Here is a 17,789-nt window from a genome sequence, read left to right as displayed (position 1 = left end):
CTATAACAGTAACTGCATAATTGATTCATGCTGCAATGCATGCTGGGAACTCACAAAGCCTTAACATTTCAACAATATGAAATTCTTTGTTCAGTCAACTGTGATTGACTATTTGGGACAACATTTGGGGTAATTTTTTTTGGTCTGACAAGGGTTTTTATGTAGTTTCATCCCTTTTATAGCTAATCATGTTACAGACCTGATGTCAATTAACTTAATTAGTTGCTATGTTCTCCCAGCTGAATCTTTTCAAAAATGTCTTGTTTTTTCAGCCCTTTGTTGCCCCCGTGCCAACTTTTTTGAGACCTGTAGCAGGCATCAAATTTGAAATGAGTTAATTTAGTGGATAAAAGTCTAAAATTTATGTTTAAACATTTTTTTTTTGTTATCTTTATGTTCTATTTGAAAGTCTTTTAGTTTTAATTTTATTCAAATTTAAAAAATGTCCCAACATTTCCAGGATTCGGGTTGTGTGTGTGTATATATATATATATATATATATATATATATTATGTAATTTGTTTACAACATAAATGTAATATTATAGTGAACTAAAACATGCTACATTTGTTTTCTTATGTGTGTGAGTAGCACATTTCATAGAAACAATTTAAGTCTTAATGCTGAGCCTAATATTAGGTTCAAATTCTTCTCTATTTGAAGCTGGGACAGCTGGAAGGGGTGATTGGCAGCTGGAATTTTCCACATTGAGTTGTGTGGAAATGGACTGGGGCTGCGACAAGTAGACTGGGAACAGGAATCATTGTCAGGGGAATCACTCTCTAATAAAAGTGTGTGTGAAACCTACGGATTCTATGCTGCAGCTGGTTGGCCCAATCAGTGGTTTTCTGTGGTTAAATTAGCTAGACCAATGGCTCAACCATCCCTTCAAACTGTGTCGGCTGTGAATCTTGAATGTCTCATCACTGCAAAATAAAATGGTATCCGTCGACAGCAGACTTTCAGTGCAAGGCCTATTAGAACTACAAAACAGTTTTCTAATCAGCGTTACAAAGTGCCTTTGCATCACTTTGACACAGATAGCAATGTGAAACCTGGTTGTGTGTAGATAATAATCTCTGATGCGAGAGATGATGGCTCTCATCGGAGAGGTAAAAGCTACTGGTGTTCATTTGCTGTGTGACTCATAGGCAACTTCTATCAATCACAAACCCGAAAGACGTCATCGTGTTCTAAAGCAGACAGCGCATGCATAGTGTCAGTTCAATTAGAGCATAGTACTGAATCCTTCAATGATATTACATTCAGTTTAGACTCCACAGGGACTGTTTAAGGCTGACTGTCATATAAAGCACTGTTAAATAAATTAAATGTTAAATATTAAATAAATACCTGCCAGCTTCAAACAAATAACTACACTTTTATTCCCCTACACAGTGAGTATGAAAGATCAATAAGTATATTAAATCTGTAGCAGAAAAATGCAATGCAAATTTTCCTAAAGTGAAAACCATAAACTATGCTGTTGGAGATTTGTAGTATTACTAAGGTGTATAAAGGTAATTGCATTGCATGTAAATTTAGATTTGTTAAATGTAAATGCATATTTTTGACTTTTTCCTCAGAGTTTACATCTCACAATTGTTTTTTTTTTGTTTGTTTGTTTGTTTGTTTGTTTGTTTCCACCACAGAGTAAAAAGGTAATTGTGACTTTTTATCTCACAACTTTTTGTCTTGCAAATGCGAGTTTAAAATTGTATATCTAGGAATTCTGAGTTTATATCTTGTGAGATCTAAACACAGGATTGCAAGGGGGGAAAAGACTGACTTGTGAGATAGAACGTCATAATTAGCTTTTTAATTTATATTAATACGTTTCCATAAGTTATAGACGTAAGTGCTAAGAATAAATAACATGATCCATTGAATTAAATGCCAGATTAGTAGATGCAGAAGAAGAAAAGCATGAAGAGAATTGTGGTCTTCTAATTTAAGAGAAGATTCATAATTAATGACCCTTAAGCAGTAGAAACAGTCAATTAAAAATGCATAATTGAAGGTTAGTCATTAATTAATGATGCCAGAGCTGTTAGCAATTGTTTTCAGTTTTCTTTATATTTTAGATCATTATTTTATTGCTGCCAGCAGGCTGAAGCATCCTGATAAAACCTAAAAGTGTTCCAGAGCAGTTTTTGGAAGGCAACTGACGGTGTTCAGGTGCAGAATTACGTGGAGGGAAAAATCATTCATTCATGAAACCTAGCAGGCCTGGACCTGGAGAGTGTGACAGCACAACCACTGTTCATAAACATCTCTGATAGAGAAGAGTAATGACATTGCGGGTCTGACAGCTGAGCAAAAGCCGCTTCAGTTAGAGCAACAGAGAGGGCAATGCTGTTGCGGTTGTCACGTCAAATTTGACAATTTCATACCAAGACCTGGAATCTTTTCCAAAACACATAACAATAGTTCTGTTGTTGTAGAAAAGGGGAGTAATCTGTTTGTGTTCAAATCTGATGCCTTGAAAAATAACAATAGTGGGAAACCAATCCTAGTAATTGCACAGAATACAACAGAGTCTTGAACAACAACTAAAGATTAAATTCAACAACCTAGTCTAAGTGCTTTCTAGAACTTCTGCTACCTTTAGCCACAGAATTAGAGACGCCCCTTCTTTCTACAGCAATATAATTATCTGTCAAGCATCTGTTTTTAGCCTTTTGAAACTCAATATCCTGCAGCCATGAAAAGTGATGTTCACTCTTGCTTCTAAATTTTCTTCGGTCCTCCCATTCCTTGAAGGATGTTTAAGCCATGAAAATCACGAACATTTTGCACCCTCCAAACTCATGAAAATGCTACGAATTCATCCCGCACTTCCAACTTCCGGCTTCCCATATATGAACTGCCCGCTGAGAATGCACAAAATGATTGACAAGCACCTTAGCACTTTCTGATTGGCTAAATAATGAATCTTTTTATTTTACTGTTTAAAGTGACAATGGTTGTTACAGAAACCAGCGTGACAGGATAGCTATTTATTTCACTAATATCTTTCATAGAGTAGTAGGATCAATTTTTTTTTTTTATTTAAGCCCACTGAATAAAAAACAAAAAGGGTACTTGCGACTTTTTATCTCACAATTTTGACTTTTTTTCTCAGAATTGCGTCATATAAACTCGCAATTCTGACTTTTTTCTCGCAATTGCAAGTTTGCGTCTCGTAATTCTGACTTTTTTCTCAGAATTATTTTTCATAATGACTACTCTTCAGTCTCAAACTAAACCTGCTTTTATCTTTACAATAGGCAAGATTTTTATATTATGATTTCAGTAGAGTGCTGGGAACAATTCTTGGGGATTTTTACCATGCTGACTCACTCCATGGAGTTTCTGCAGACTTTTTGACTGCACATTCATACTTTAAAACCTTCCACTTCCACAGATCTGAAGGACCAGCAAAATCTGAAAATGGCTAGTTAGTGGTTATATGGGGGAATACATAATCAAAGCAGCACTCAGGCAACCTGCGTCATTTGGACGATGGTCGATTGGTCTAATGTGTCACAAGAAAACATTTCCAGGGCTGTTACACCAGCGTCACCACTGTGCCCTGTTGACACAAGGCGGGAAGGATGTGTGGATTTATGATGTGCCAGATTCTGACCATACCATCTGCCTTTTGCAGGCAGGATTTTGCAGGTCATGCAGTGTCTATCCAATTTTAGCTATTCAGATTCGGTGATCATGTGTGAATTGTAGCCTCTTTTTCCTCTTCTCAGCTGGAACTAAGCTTCTTTGCATAGGATTAGGAAAGGAACTTGGAAGAGCTGCACACAACACTACAGACAACAGATTCATCCTCACAACAGCATGTATACTGCTTATATCCAGTTAAGTTACAACTGTAATTTACACTGCAAAAGTTTGGAATAATATAGATTTTTTTTTTTTTATGTTTTGAAAGAAGTATTTTATGTTCACCAAGGCTGCATTTATTTGATCAAAATTACCTACCTGGTCTCATGGCATTTACGTACCTGGGTGCACTTTTTAGCATGACATGAAATACGTACCAACAAGTACATATCACTGCAGTTTCCAAAATAAATGAACACTTTCACACAAATTTACAGAGTTGCGATTAATAAAGCGTAATTTTCGCACAATTACTTGAAGAATATCATGCTATGACTTCAAAACAATATTAATATGCTGGGAGATGTGAAAACTGATGCTTTTGAACGTTAGCATCGCACACATCCAGCTTCATATCTATGGGTTTGCATAAATGATAAGTTTGTTCGGTAGCTCATGGAGTACGGAGACGGACTTATGAGACAAAAAGCACCGGTTTGAATCCTGTGTAACTATGGTTCGACAAAGCAGCTAAAATCTGCATAAAAGGAAGTTCAAATAGCACAGTTGCATCAGCTAATACGTTTTTATATCAGTTTTGCATTTGTTAACACTATCGGGTAGGTCGCAATAAGTATCTGAATAAAAAAACAGCAATACGTACCAATATCTACGTAATAAAAACGTGTTTTAGCTCAGTGGACATTTCTATTTGAAACTGTGGCGAAACGTGCAGCAAGGTATGTTAAACGGTGTCTCAAAAAGTGCGCAGAGGTACGTATTTTTATGAGACCAGGTTGAAAAATACAGTAAACTGTCTATTTCAAATGAATGCTGATAATGGAATTTTCTATTGATAAACGAATCCTGAAAAAAAAAAAAAAAAAAAGTATCAGTTTTCACATATTAACCGTATATTAACCAGAAGAAAAAAAATAATAAAATGTTTTCAACATTGATGATTTTAAGAACCATTATTAATAACTGAGCCCCAATAATAATCAAGCACCAAGCAGAATGATTTAAGAAGGATAATGAAACAATGAAGACTAATTACTGCTAAAAATTCAGCTTTCCCATCACAGGAAAAAATATATTTTAAAATGTACAGTAATAGCTATTTTAATTTGTAAGAATATTTATGTACACAATATTACTGTTCTACTGTATTTTGATCAAATAAATGCAGACTTGGTAAGCATGATCTGTGATGTTGTATTTAATGTAATTCACATGTCATATTATGATAAGACTAATATCTATGTAGAATTTACATTTCAGATTGTTCAATATAAGCATCTGCACAACTCCCTGATGCCATCAGTGATGACAACCTGGAAGGCAACATAAAATATTTAAACACTGACTGTGATTGACATTCATGTGCAGTGTCTCACATATTCTTAATGTGTATCCCGGTACTATTTTACCAGAGTTTCTTCACCTAATTGCTTCCATTCCAACTCCTCATCAAGGGATCTTGTGGCTCTTAAATTGCCCCTCAGCTTTTAGTATGCATCTGGACTTACAGGTGGCAGATTGGCAGCTGCACAGAATCAGTAGGAATAGCATTAAATCTGACTTTACTGCACAGAGTTTAAAGAGGTTTATTTCTATTCAGAAAAAAAAAAGCTTTTCTACTGCACAAAAATTTGGTATTTGTTACCTTTTATTGTAGACAGCATGATTAACATTCACCAGATAGGCCTATGCAAAGTGACATGTTGTGTTGATGGGGTTTTGCACACATAAAACACGACGTACTACTAATGTTTTGTTTTTCAATATGATTTTAGTAAATATAGAAATATAGATAATATAAAATATAGTAGAAAGGCCATGAAATGCTTTACTAACCAGTGTGGTAGCCTACGGATAAATGAATTATGTTTGATACAGCATAGAAGAACCATTTCCATTTTTGGTCCCTCAAATGACTGTTCAGTGAACAATTCCTATCATTTCAAAAATCCACTATGAAGAACCTTTTGTGGAATTTTTAAGAGTGTAAGGAAGCAATTTCTGTGAAAGCCTCTTTGAAAGAATGTATGTTGTTAAAATACAATTGACATTGACGTTGTTCTGAATAATGTATGCCACTGATAAAAAGTATTATTCATTGCAAAATGAAAACAGTCCTCCTGTGTGCAACAATAATACAGAACCCTCTTGTGGTCATATGAAGATCTGCAGCAAGTGTGCGACGCGTCACCAAGTTCTCAGAGCTGGAGGAGGAGACCTGGAGCACTGGGGTCCTCATTGAGTTTCTGTAATCCAGTTTGGAGTGGTCGCTGAGGACGCCACCAGAAGAAGCCTCTCCATAAGACCTGCAGTGCATCGGCATATTAGTTGCTTATTAGTTTATTCTACCTCAAAAATAGTTTAAAAACAGTTCAAATATATTTCAGGTTATGTCACCACAGAAAAATGTAGGTGTAACGAGATGTTTAACTGGCAAGATTTTCTCAGAAAGTAACGGATCCATCTGAAGAATCTGAATCTGAAGACACCTTCCAAGAGTGATGATGAAAATGAAACTCGCCATGCACCGACCAGTCAACACCTTCGGACCAAACCAGTAAAAGTCGTCTTTATGGAGTTTCAAAATGACATTTTCTAAACTGCTGAACGAGAGCAAGGATGAATTCCCCTCGGACTTTCTCTCCAACATCAGCAACACCACCTGTGAGGGCATCACCCTCGACTCTCAAGTCATCTGTGTCGGGGTCTTTCTGGCCGTTTTCATTTTGGTGGCGATCGTCGGAAACATTTTGGTTATTCTGTCAGTGCTGTGCAACAAACATTTGCAGACGGTCACCAACTTCTTCATTGTGAACCTGGCCATAGCGGACCTTCTGCTTAGTATCATTGTCCTCCCGTTCTCCGCGTCTCTGGAGGTGCTGGGATGCTGGGTGTTCGGTCGGGTCTTCTGCAACATCTGGGCAGCGGTGGATGTGCTATGTTGCACGGCGTCTATTTTAAGTTTGTGCATTATATCTATAGACAGGTACATCGGGGTAAAATACTGTCTGAAATACCCCACTATCATGACTGAACGGAAAGCAGGTGTCATACTAGTGGTGGTCTGGGTTTCTTCAATGGTGATTTCAATTGGACCGCTTTTGGGATGGAAAGAGCCTCCACCTTCTGACGAGAGCATCTGCAGAATCACGGAGGAACCGGGTTATGCTCTGTTCTCCTCTTTATTCTCCTTCTACCTCCCGCTCATGGTGATTTTAGTCATGTACACTAGAGTATACATCGTGGCCCGCAGGACTACAAAAAGTTTGGAAGCGGGTGTGAAACGGGAGAGAAATAAATCAATGGATGTGGTGCTGAGGATACATTGCAGGAGCATGCCGGAGGATTCGAGCACGAGCTCCAAAACCAAAAATCACCCGTTCAGAAGTTCACTGTCCGTGAGACTCATGAAGTTCTCAAGAGAGAAGAAAGCTGCTAAAACCCTCGCCATCGTCGTGGGGATGTTCATTCTTTGTTGGCTACCGTTTTTCTTCGTTTTGCCTTTGGGTATGTATCAGTTATTCTCTGTTTGGTATGAGTTTTCGGACGATAATCTTCATCGTGGTTAGAGCAAAAATTAAACCGTAATGCTTTACATTAAACAATAACAAATGAAACCAAAGTAAACTACGTAACATTTCATTGCAAATTTTGCACTCTCAAAACACGTAAAAACGAATCGAAATCTCAGAAATTATCACATTACTAGTGGAATTTATAAAAAATTGTTCCTCTTATTATAATGAAATAAATGAATCATCTAAATATCAAATAAGATTATACTAGATACTCAAACATTATTTTATTATTTATTTTATTAGTTTTAAAATACTTCCAACTGAATAATTTTGGACAAAAAAAAAACACTAATTTTGCTTTAATTAAAGTAAATAATTTTGTAATTGATAAGCTGGTATGTGATATAGGATTCGATGATTTTACAGTATGACCAGTTTTATGCATTAACATGCATATAAAATCCCCATTTATCTTTACACCGTGTTCATGTTTTACTTCGTGGATAGACAAAAAAGAAATGCGTAGCCTGATATAAAAAATGTAAAACTGTTAAGTCATCGTTACTTTTCGTACTGAGGAAAGGAGTTCCACGCACCACTTTACTATTGAATTCACAGTCAATACGATTAAATTAGAAGGTAAATGTGTGCAAATGGCATGAATGGGGTTTTGAGCAGGATTTGACAGCAACTCCACCTTTAAGTACTAAATTTTAAGGGAGATTGTATTGATGTGTTACACTTGATTATTAACGCTGTTGGTCTTTGTTTTGGAGAACACTGTGCTATTTAGGATTCAGATAAATAATAGTGCATGTTGGAGTGCAAGAAAAAAATGCTAAATCAGCCAAATACAACCAAATACATGGTATGTAAACAAAATAACCAAAACGGATTTTTTTGCAATTGCTGACTCCAGAATGCTGCTGAAGAAACGTTTGTAAATAAATAAATAACAGTTAGACATTCTGGTAGGCTATATATGGCTAGAAAATATTAAGAAAACCCTATGCAACAACAATTTAAATTTGGGATGAAATAAAGCATTTCTACTCCTTACAAAGGTCTCTCTTCTATATGCAAGCAGATCATGTTGAAAAAGAGCTATTGTTTGATTATCTTTATTAATTACCTTCATGTGTGACTATGATATAACTGCACATAACAACAGTACACATGCTGACCTATATGTGGTCAAAACAAAGCATAATAATGAAGGCAGAAGTGAAAGGCTTGTGAAAGACTTACGAACAATTTTCCCCTTTTTATAAAGGCAATGGCTTGAAGAGTTCATAAGAACATGCTTTGTTTCCTCATGGATCGTGCATGCAATAAGTTCTGCTTGCATTTTGTAGTACAATAGCTCATAACAGTTTCTTCATTACAGTATGTCTCATAATATCCCCACCCCTTTTATCAGAAAGTCAAAAGGTTTCCATGTCCTCAAGCAGCCAAGAATGAGTTATGGCTCATTTATATCATTACCCATGATTTTATGATATTAACACACTCAACACAATAATCAAGTGCTAACAAAATGCATGTAAATGCAAACGTTTTAAACATGATATATATATATATATATATATATATATATATATATATATATATATAAAATACTGTCAGTCCATAGTAATGAATTAAAATCTTCCTCTAATCAAACCCCTTGAAAAACACATGTTTTGTTGGGCCACACAATTAAGTTATTTGCATCCCAGGGTTAACTGTCTCCTACATAGAAAAAAAGGAGATTTTGGGATATTTATAAAGCAGAGATGATTAATTACTATATGCTCAATCAAAGACCACCCATGGGAGACTGAAGTACAGACATTAATTGCAGTGTTCCAGTCATGCAACCATTGCCCAAGATTATGTCACAGAGGCCAAAAAGTGTACTAGAAATGGGAAAAAATAGTCTCATATTACATTAAAAGAATTTTGGTGTCGCTGACATCATTGTCTGCTTTGAGGCATGAAATGGGTACATCTTTATAGCAAACAAATGACAACAATTATCATTTTGACTATTATTAGCAATTTATAATTAAAATACGCATTAAAAAGAATAAACATACATGGCTGGCATTGTACATTCCCCACAATGTATTGGTTTCCCCCCAAACCCACCATCCCATCCATCTCCAGGGTAATCCAAGAGTGTGGTTTTTGCCTGTCCCTGCTGGTATTCCACTCACAGTCGACTATGGGGAAAAATAGGGCAGCAGTGGTTGATAACATCTCCTGGTAAGCTTTGCATGTGGTGCTGGTGAAAGTCTGGGATCAGCTCCTCTTTCGTCCTTTGTTCTTTGTTTTTTTTTTTTTTTGCTCCCAGAGATTAGAGTCAATGGTTTGGGAAGGGGGACTTTGTTCAACCAGAGAAAATGAAGGAGGCGGTTTTTCTCAGGTCCCTGACCTCCCTCTGCCCAACGCTCCACTGCCTTAATCACGGCTATTAACGAGTTGAGTTAAAGAGGGTGCTTTCGTTTTCCAAAGCCTCAGCAACAGCCAGCCACCAGGACAGAGGAGGGATATGACATGGCTTAGATCCACACGTACGCTGCAGCAGCACAAACTGTGAGACACTGTGTTATATTGACAGAAATAAGGGATTGATCTGATGGTAAACCTTGCTTCAGTGTGAAGGCATTTGAAAATCTGGAGGGAAATTCTTATATTTAAACAAATCAAAATTAAAAAAAGTGCTTTTGTGATTTATATATAGTGCTCTCTAAAATGCTTGATTTTCACTAAAGGTTGCTCATGGCAATGCTGTATTTCAGTCCACTCATCCGGGTAACCACAACCGGACTTTCAGCTCTCACATTGTGGACTTGTTCTGTCTTATTTCAAATAAATGCAATTTCCACTATAGCTTAAGTCTCAGTTGTAGTTATGGTGAAAATTACCTCAGAGCTCTTCAGTATTAATATTACAGGTAAAAATATGGAATAATTTCAACTCAGTTTAATGTTTCATGTCCAACATATTTTGGTGAGTAGCTGTGCAATAAGCAGGCAAAGTACAACCCGAATTCCGGAAATGTTGGGATGTTTTTTTAAATTTGAATAAAATGAAAACTAAAAGAATTTCATATCACATGAACCAACATTTTTTTCACAGTAGAACATATATAACATAACAAATGTTTAAACAAATGTGCTGATTTCAAATTTGATGCCTGCTACAGGTCTCAAAATAGTTGGGACGGGGGCATGTTTACCATGGTGTAGCAACTCCTCTTCTTTTCAAAACAGTTTGAAGACGTCTGGGCATTGAGGTTATGAGTTTCTGGAGTTTTGCTGTTGGAATTTGGTCCCATTCTTGCCTGATATACTGTAGGTTTCCAGCTGCTGAAGAGTTCGTGGTCGTCTTTAACGTATTTTTCGTTTAATGATGCGCCAAATGTTTTCTATAGGTGAAAGATCTGGACTGCAGGCAGGCCAATTCAGCACCTGGACTCTTCTACTACGAAGCCATGCCATTGTAATAGCTACAGTATGTGGTTTTGCATTGTCCTGCTGTAATACACAAGACCTTCCCTGAAATAGACGTCGACTGGAGGGGAGCATACAGTATCTTGCTCTAAAACCTTTGTATACCTTCCAGCATTCATAGTGCCTTCCAAAACATGCAAGCTGCCCATACTGTATGCACTTATGCACCCCCATACCATCAGAGATGCTGGCTTTTGAACTGAACACTGATAACATGCTGGAAGATCTCCCTCCTCTTTAGCCCGGAGGACACGGTGTCTGTGATTTCCAACAAGAATGTCAAATTTGGACTCGTCTGACCATAGAACACTTTTCCACTTTGAAACAGTCCATTTTAAATGAGCCTTGGCCCACAGGACAAAACAGCGCTTCTGGACCATGTTCACATATGGCTTCCTTTTTGCATGATAGAGCTTTAGTTGGCATCTGCAGATGGCACGGCAGATTGTGTTTATGACAGTGGTTTCTGGAAGTATTCCTGGGCCCATTTAATAATGTCAATGACAGAATCATGCCGATGAGAGATGCAGTTTCGTCTGAGGGCCCGAAGACCACAGGCATCCAACAAAGGTCTTCGGCCTTGACCCTCACACACAGAGATTTCTACAGTTTCTCTGAATCTTTTGATGATGTTATGCACTGTAGATGATGAGATTTGCAAAGCCTTTGCAATTTGACATTGAGGAACATTGTTTTTAAAGTATTCCACAATCTTTTTACACACTCTTTCACAGATTGGAGAGCCTCTGCCCATCTTTACTTCTGACAGACTCTGCCTCTCTAAGACATCCCTTTTATATCTAATCATGTTACAGACCTGATGTCAATTAACTTAATTAGTTGCTAGATGTTCTCCCAACTGAATCTTCTAAAAATTTCTTGCTTTTTCAGCCCTTTGTTACCCCCGTGCCAACTTTTTTGAGACCTGTAGCAGGCATCAAATTTTAAATGAGCTCGTTTAGTGGATAATAGTGTAAAATTTCTTTGTATAAACATTTGTTATGTTCTCTATGTTCTATTGTGAATAAAATATTGGCTTATATGATTTGAAAGTCTTTTAGTTTTAATTTTATTCAAGTTTTAAAAACGTCCCAACATTTCTGGAATTCAGGTTGTATAATCAGCTGATCATTACTGCAAAATAAACCACTTCATGGTGATACAAGGCTCCTCTGCTCCTCTTATATAATTGTACTTTTTGTAGTAAGTTTTTAAAATGGTAAATCCAACCTCTAAGTGATGGTCACATTTTTGGCATCAACATGCCCACCATGTTATTGTTGAGATGGATCAGGGGAATGTTTTCCTTATGGTGTTTTTTTGTGCTGGACAGTGAAAGTCTTATTTCTGGTGACAAACAGAACTAAATATTCCTTCTCTCCTAAAGAAAACTACAAATTGTTTTCATGAAATTACAAGAGAGTTAACATTGCAAGGTTTATTTATTTTATTATTTAATAATGTCAAATGTTGTGATTACATTATAGTAATTTTTAGAGTATACATGACTAATCTAGTGCAGCAAGTCCAGAGGATGTAGAGAATGACTGCATTTTCTGGCAATGTAAAATTGTGCAACATTATGAATTTAGATTTTTGTTATTTGGTCATTAAGTTTCCCAAATACCATCTTTTTAGACTAAAGTGGGCACTCTTTGCGAATGTTGTAAGAAATGTTTTAATAGTGTCCTTGATTTAAATTTCAGCAGCAAAATGAGTTGGCACGTCTGAGTCGTTTCCATACAAAAACGTTGCCTGCCTGTCAAAATTATCTTGAACTTTTCTGACCCAAGCTGTTATGTTAGCCTCTAATACATTTACATCAAATTGACACAGAATGCAGCTTGACAGGAACTTACACATGTAGCCAATAACCACAGACCATGTTAAAATAGGTCTTGGGGTGATCAGTATGAGATGAGACAACTTTAACATGTGGATACCTGCCAAACGCTCCTATAGCTCAAATGGCTCATGCCAGGCCAATGCATTGCTAGAAAGCAAAGACCGCCAGCATGCGTTCAACACTCTCAGCGTACAGTTGTAAATGAATTGCCTACCTGACTGCTTTGGGTTTTGAGGAACCCAGAAAAGTGTACAATTTTGATAACCATCTTTTTGAACCTTTATTTTTAATAGTGTAAAGCAGAACAAGCATGTTGGAAAAGCCACATTGGATAGAAATGTCAACTTGCTTAACTTATAATTAGGCGGGCACAGTGAGTTCCACATCCAAAATGTAAAAATGTCTGCACATCCCATGCCCTCTCGTTTGTTCATTTTTTAAATGTTTTGCCTTATTGATTATGCTTTCAGCTACCACTAAATGTCTACTTTTAGTTTGGCTTGATTTTCTAAGTCCTTTTAGCAGAATTCCTCAGATGTTCCCCTAAAATCAGAACAGCAAATCTGAAAAAGTCAGAACATCCACTTTTTCTGCAATGTTGGTGCACAGAATTCCAGATTGCCCAGAGTGAAGGGCTGTCGCATTGTACATGATGCCCTGGCTAAAAGGAAGTTTTCTCTCAGTAGCTACCAAACATCCTGTTTGGTGTGTCTCATAATTACAACAATTACCAAAAAGGAGCTTTCCAGGGACTGGCTTTCATCTCTAAGTCACAGTTGCAACCAATTGACGACCTCTAGACAAGAGCGAGAACAGCATATCTCTTTGTTCATCAAAATCTGTTTCAACAAGAGCGCACTATTCCCAGTTCTCTTACTATCTATTCCCTCTAGTGCTATTTTTATACATCTCCACTGACAGGGAGGTATTCTGACCTCTCGTGACACTGAAATGCATGGCATGGGTGATGACAACTGTTTTATGTGTGAGATAATGCAGCGCAAGCCTCCTCTCACTCTCAGTGGGGAAAGCACAAGGCAGGGAGGAGATATTGGCAGCATATGTGGTGTCTGTCGAAGGTAGATGGAGCGGAAATGTGCAGGTAATGTAGATGTGTGGGAGGATAGGATGTGAAGAGAGACATAATGTAGACAGATTCCATCTGAACCCAAATCCATTCAACCCAAATCTCATGATCTGTATCTTAGCTTAGTGCAGGCCTGCTGTAACTAAAAGATTGATTTGTCATTTAAAGTCAACATGAAACAGAAAATAATGGGCCTATTTATTCTCTAAACAACCTTTTGTTAAATGGAAAGTTTCTATGGATGATAAAGGTTCTACATGAAACCGTCAGAGCTAATTTATTCTGTAAAGGGAATTGTTCACCCAAAAATGTAAATTCTGTCATTAATTACTCACCCTCATGTCCAAGGCCTTTGTTCATATTCGGAACACAAATTAGTATATCTTTGATGAAATCCGAGAGCTCTCTGACCCTCCCATAGACAGCAACAGAACTACCACGTTCAAGGCCCAGAAAGGTAGTAAGGACATCAATAAAATAGTCCATTTGACATTAGTGGTTCAACCGTAATTTTATGAAGCTACGAGAATACTTTTTGTGTGCAAAGAAAATAAAAATAATTTTATTCAACAATTTCTTGTCTTCCGTGTCAGACTACGACACATTCATGACACATTCACACAACTCTTAATTTGTGTTGCCAAGATGAACAAAGACTTTATGGGTTTGGAATGACATGAGTGTGAGTAAGTAATGACAGAATTTTTATTTTCGGGAGAACTATTCCTTTAAGAGTGGGGGTGAATTCATTTTGTAATTCATTGGTGCATGTTATTCCAAAGAAAACCATTTCTCTTTATAATCTTTGATCAGAATGCAACAACTTGCTTCTCTTCTGCAACAACTTTCTATTTCCACTGACGTCAGATTAGGTAATGTTAACCAATAGGCAAATAGCTATTTAAGTAGTGTTTTATCAAATTTTATCAATGTTTTATGGTCCGCCCACTTTTCACAATCCAATCAATTCCCAATGGATAAAATCAAATCTTGCCTTGCATTTTTTTTGTTTTCTTTAAACATCCTTCACTCAGAAACGCGTCAAATTACTGCAGTGAAATTGGTTGCAAATGGCAGTTCATGTTGATTATAATGACTAATGGCCTTGTGTGGCCAGTCTATCAAAGGTAATAGTGCTTGTTTGATTTGGAGGAGAATTGGGGAATGACATATTGGCATCGCTCCCACATCTCCTACAGGCAGAAAAAAAAAAATGAAACCGTTTCAAAAAGATGGTGAGAAGACATGCCACGTACTATTTAAAATGCATCAGACTTCTCCAGCGAGCTGAAGGAAAAAAACAATGTGCAAAGTATATAATCTTTCTGCTGGGTATAATTAGGCACACATGATTGAGAAACGGTGAACTCACGGATTTGAACTTTTCAATGTGTGGGAGGAGAATGGTAGCTTCAGGCTAAGTTTACTTGAGCCACAGTGTTATTTCCCATGTAAATAATCTTGCTTCAGCCGACAACTAAATGTTTTTCCACTTCTCTCTCTTTCTTTGCGTTCCTCAGGCTCTTTCTTCCCAGCTCTAAAGCCCTCTGAGATAGTGTTCAAAGTAATCTTCTGGTTGGGCTACTTCAACAGTTGCATTAACCCCGTAATTTACCCCTGCTCGAGCAAGGAGTTCCAGCGCGCCTTCACCCGTCTGCTGCGCTGCCAGTGCCAGCGGCGCCGCCGCATCCTGCGCCGGTTCTACGACCAGCGCTGGAGAACAGCCATGCGAGGAGCCCGGAGGGACCCGCACAGAGACTACTGCTCTGGATTTCCCTTTCACGAGCAGTGCAGTAACTCTATCTATTCCTGCCAGAGCAAGAGCCGGCCCCTTAGTCTGAAGAGCTGGAGCTTCTTCCCCCCTTTACAGAAGTCCTCCTTCCAGCTGAAGGAGAAAATGAACAACCTTTCCAATAAGATTAAGAACGGGACGGGGAAGAGTAGCACGTCTGCTCTGGCCCGGACAGAGATTGACACAGTCTCCATGGGGATCTATAACGACTGCGGCGATCAGAGCGGCTACCAGATCTACGACCTCACAGAGTGCTACGGCCTGAAGGAAACAGACATCTAAACAAAAACAGAGATTACTGTCTGTTTTCTCTGAGTGCTCTGACCCACTGCCAGTTCTTAGGAATTGTTTGATTTTTTTCTCAAAGACTAGTATTCTTGTAATGTCTTAAAGAACACAGTCGAGAAGCAAATATGATGAAAAAATGACAAGGACAATGTATGTTAAAGGGTAATTAATGTATTTTCACATGGGTAATTTAAAAAAAAAAATCTTTAAAAGTGGGAGAAGTACACTGAATGGAAAAATTATGAGGGAGGGGGGGACGGGGAACTTATCTGCACTGGATCAGAACGAAAAGACTCATAGCTGCTGGGTATCTGTATACCGTGTTGTCCATGTGGCCTTTGAGAAATAGTCTGTCAGGTGTTTCAAACTCTCTGATGACCAGCAACGGTTTGAACTGTATTTACAAAGAGAGATTGTTACAGTTTCTTTGACTTGTTGTCCATTAAGTGTGAATGGAAAACATATTTGACTGGGATGTATTTGAGAGACTGTTGATCCATGACACTGATTTGTATTGACATAATGATTCACTGTTATTCGCAGATTGCTGTGGAAATCACTTTTAAATGATTCCAAATTGATTCAGATACCTTTAAATGTGAGGCACAGTTTGTAACCGAAACAGATTTTGTGCAGATGTTTTCAGTATTACAGAGGGTAGTTGAATACTGTGCTATTCGTGTGCTATTCATGCTATTCTCATTTCAACCATGAGATTTATGTCATCCCTAAATGGACCAACATAAAAAAAAAAAAGAAGAAAAAAATCATAATTCCTGGACTACAACTCAGTTTTTGTGTTGTTGAGAAAAGCTTTGGGTTTCTTTGTAATGCTGATGTGACAGTGTCTTTCAGTGTCATCTATTAAACATAATAAATCTGAAAAGAGCATGCAGTTGATCAAATATGTGTATTTGATGAATCTTGAAAACAATTAATCCATTTTATTCAAACAACCATCCCATAGAATCCGTTTAATAATGATTTGTGTTCACAGCAATGAGATTACATTAAAATCAATTACTGTACCCATCTTGTTAGACTTTTCTCCTGAGAAATACTTAGAGCGATAGTTCACCACCCCCAAATGAAATTCAATGATCATTTACTCACACTCGTGTTGTTCCAAACTCATAAAACTTTGGTTAATCTTCAAAAACTATTTAAGATATTTTCCCTCCATAGAACGCCCAGGTAACCAAAACGTATAAGATCCAAAAATATTATAAAGCTGTCATAGAACAAATCCAGTCTTGTACAGAGGTACAATGGCTCTATATGATGAACAGATTTAATTTAGGCATTTATTCACATATAAACACACATACATAGAGAGAAACAAACATGTAAGCTTGTGCGATCATATCAGGTTTCATTAAAATTCCTTATTTTGTGTTTAGGAGCTTAACCAAAGTCTTATGATTTGGGAATAACATGAGGGTGAATAAATGATAATAGAATGTTTTTGAATTTTTGGGTGAACTATCCCTTTAAGATTCCACAACTCTCATTATTCACACAGGCAAATGTGTGACTCCTTTATACAAAAGGTCAGATGTTCTTGCTTGCATTCAAGATGTTCTTTGGTGGAAAATGATCAAATCATGCCAGAGAACATGATTATCAGGCTTCAGAGTAACTTATAGAGTTCATGCAGCTCAAGTGCTGCTGACATTTAAACAAAATAGGAGCATACCAAATGCTAAGTCATCCTGAAACTCATTGCATGTCTCTAGAAGAGAGTTGACAGTGTTACATGCTGTGGTCATATTTGCTAGGATGTGAAAAATACACATTCATTTTACAGCTTTGTACTCTTACTGCACATCTCTTATTATCCAAGGAATTTTAGGAGAAACATCTGAGATGAAGTTGATACTTTACCAAAACATTACTGAGAACTCTATAATGTCTCCCGAGT

The 17,789-nt window shown here is 37.3% G+C and overlaps 1 protein-coding gene across 1 annotated transcript; it reads left to right on the top strand.

Moving 5' to 3' along the window:
* The first annotated feature begins 5,556 nt into the window (after positions 1-5,556).
* Positions 5,557-17,144, top strand: adra1d (adrenoceptor alpha 1D). Its single transcript, XM_058792597.1, has 2 exons — positions 5,557-7,347; positions 15,309-17,144. Exons 1-2 carry the CDS (start codon positions 6,426-6,428, stop codon positions 15,860-15,862), a joined length of 1,476 nt encoding a protein of 491 aa, XP_058648580.1. The 5' UTR covers positions 5,557-6,425; the 3' UTR covers positions 15,863-17,144.
* The last annotated feature ends 645 nt before the right edge of the window (positions 17,145-17,789 follow it).

This window comes from Onychostoma macrolepis, chromosome 01 (genome assembly GCF_012432095.1).
Source record: "Onychostoma macrolepis isolate SWU-2019 chromosome 01, ASM1243209v1, whole genome shotgun sequence".
Lineage (NCBI taxonomy): Eukaryota > Metazoa > Chordata > Actinopteri > Cypriniformes > Cyprinidae > Onychostoma > Onychostoma macrolepis.
This window is presented reverse-complemented; position numbering and strand designations above follow the sequence as displayed.

Excerpts from the sequence above, each read along its gene's own strand:
- adra1d (XM_058792597.1), top strand. The coding sequence starts at position 6,426 with ATGACATTTTCTAAACTGCTGAACGAGAGCAAGGATGAATTCCCCTCG. Across the intron at positions 7,348-15,308 it reads TTTCTTCGTTTTGCCTTTGG|GCTCTTTCTTCCCAGCTCTA; the intron begins GTATGTATCAGT and ends TGCGTTCCTCAG.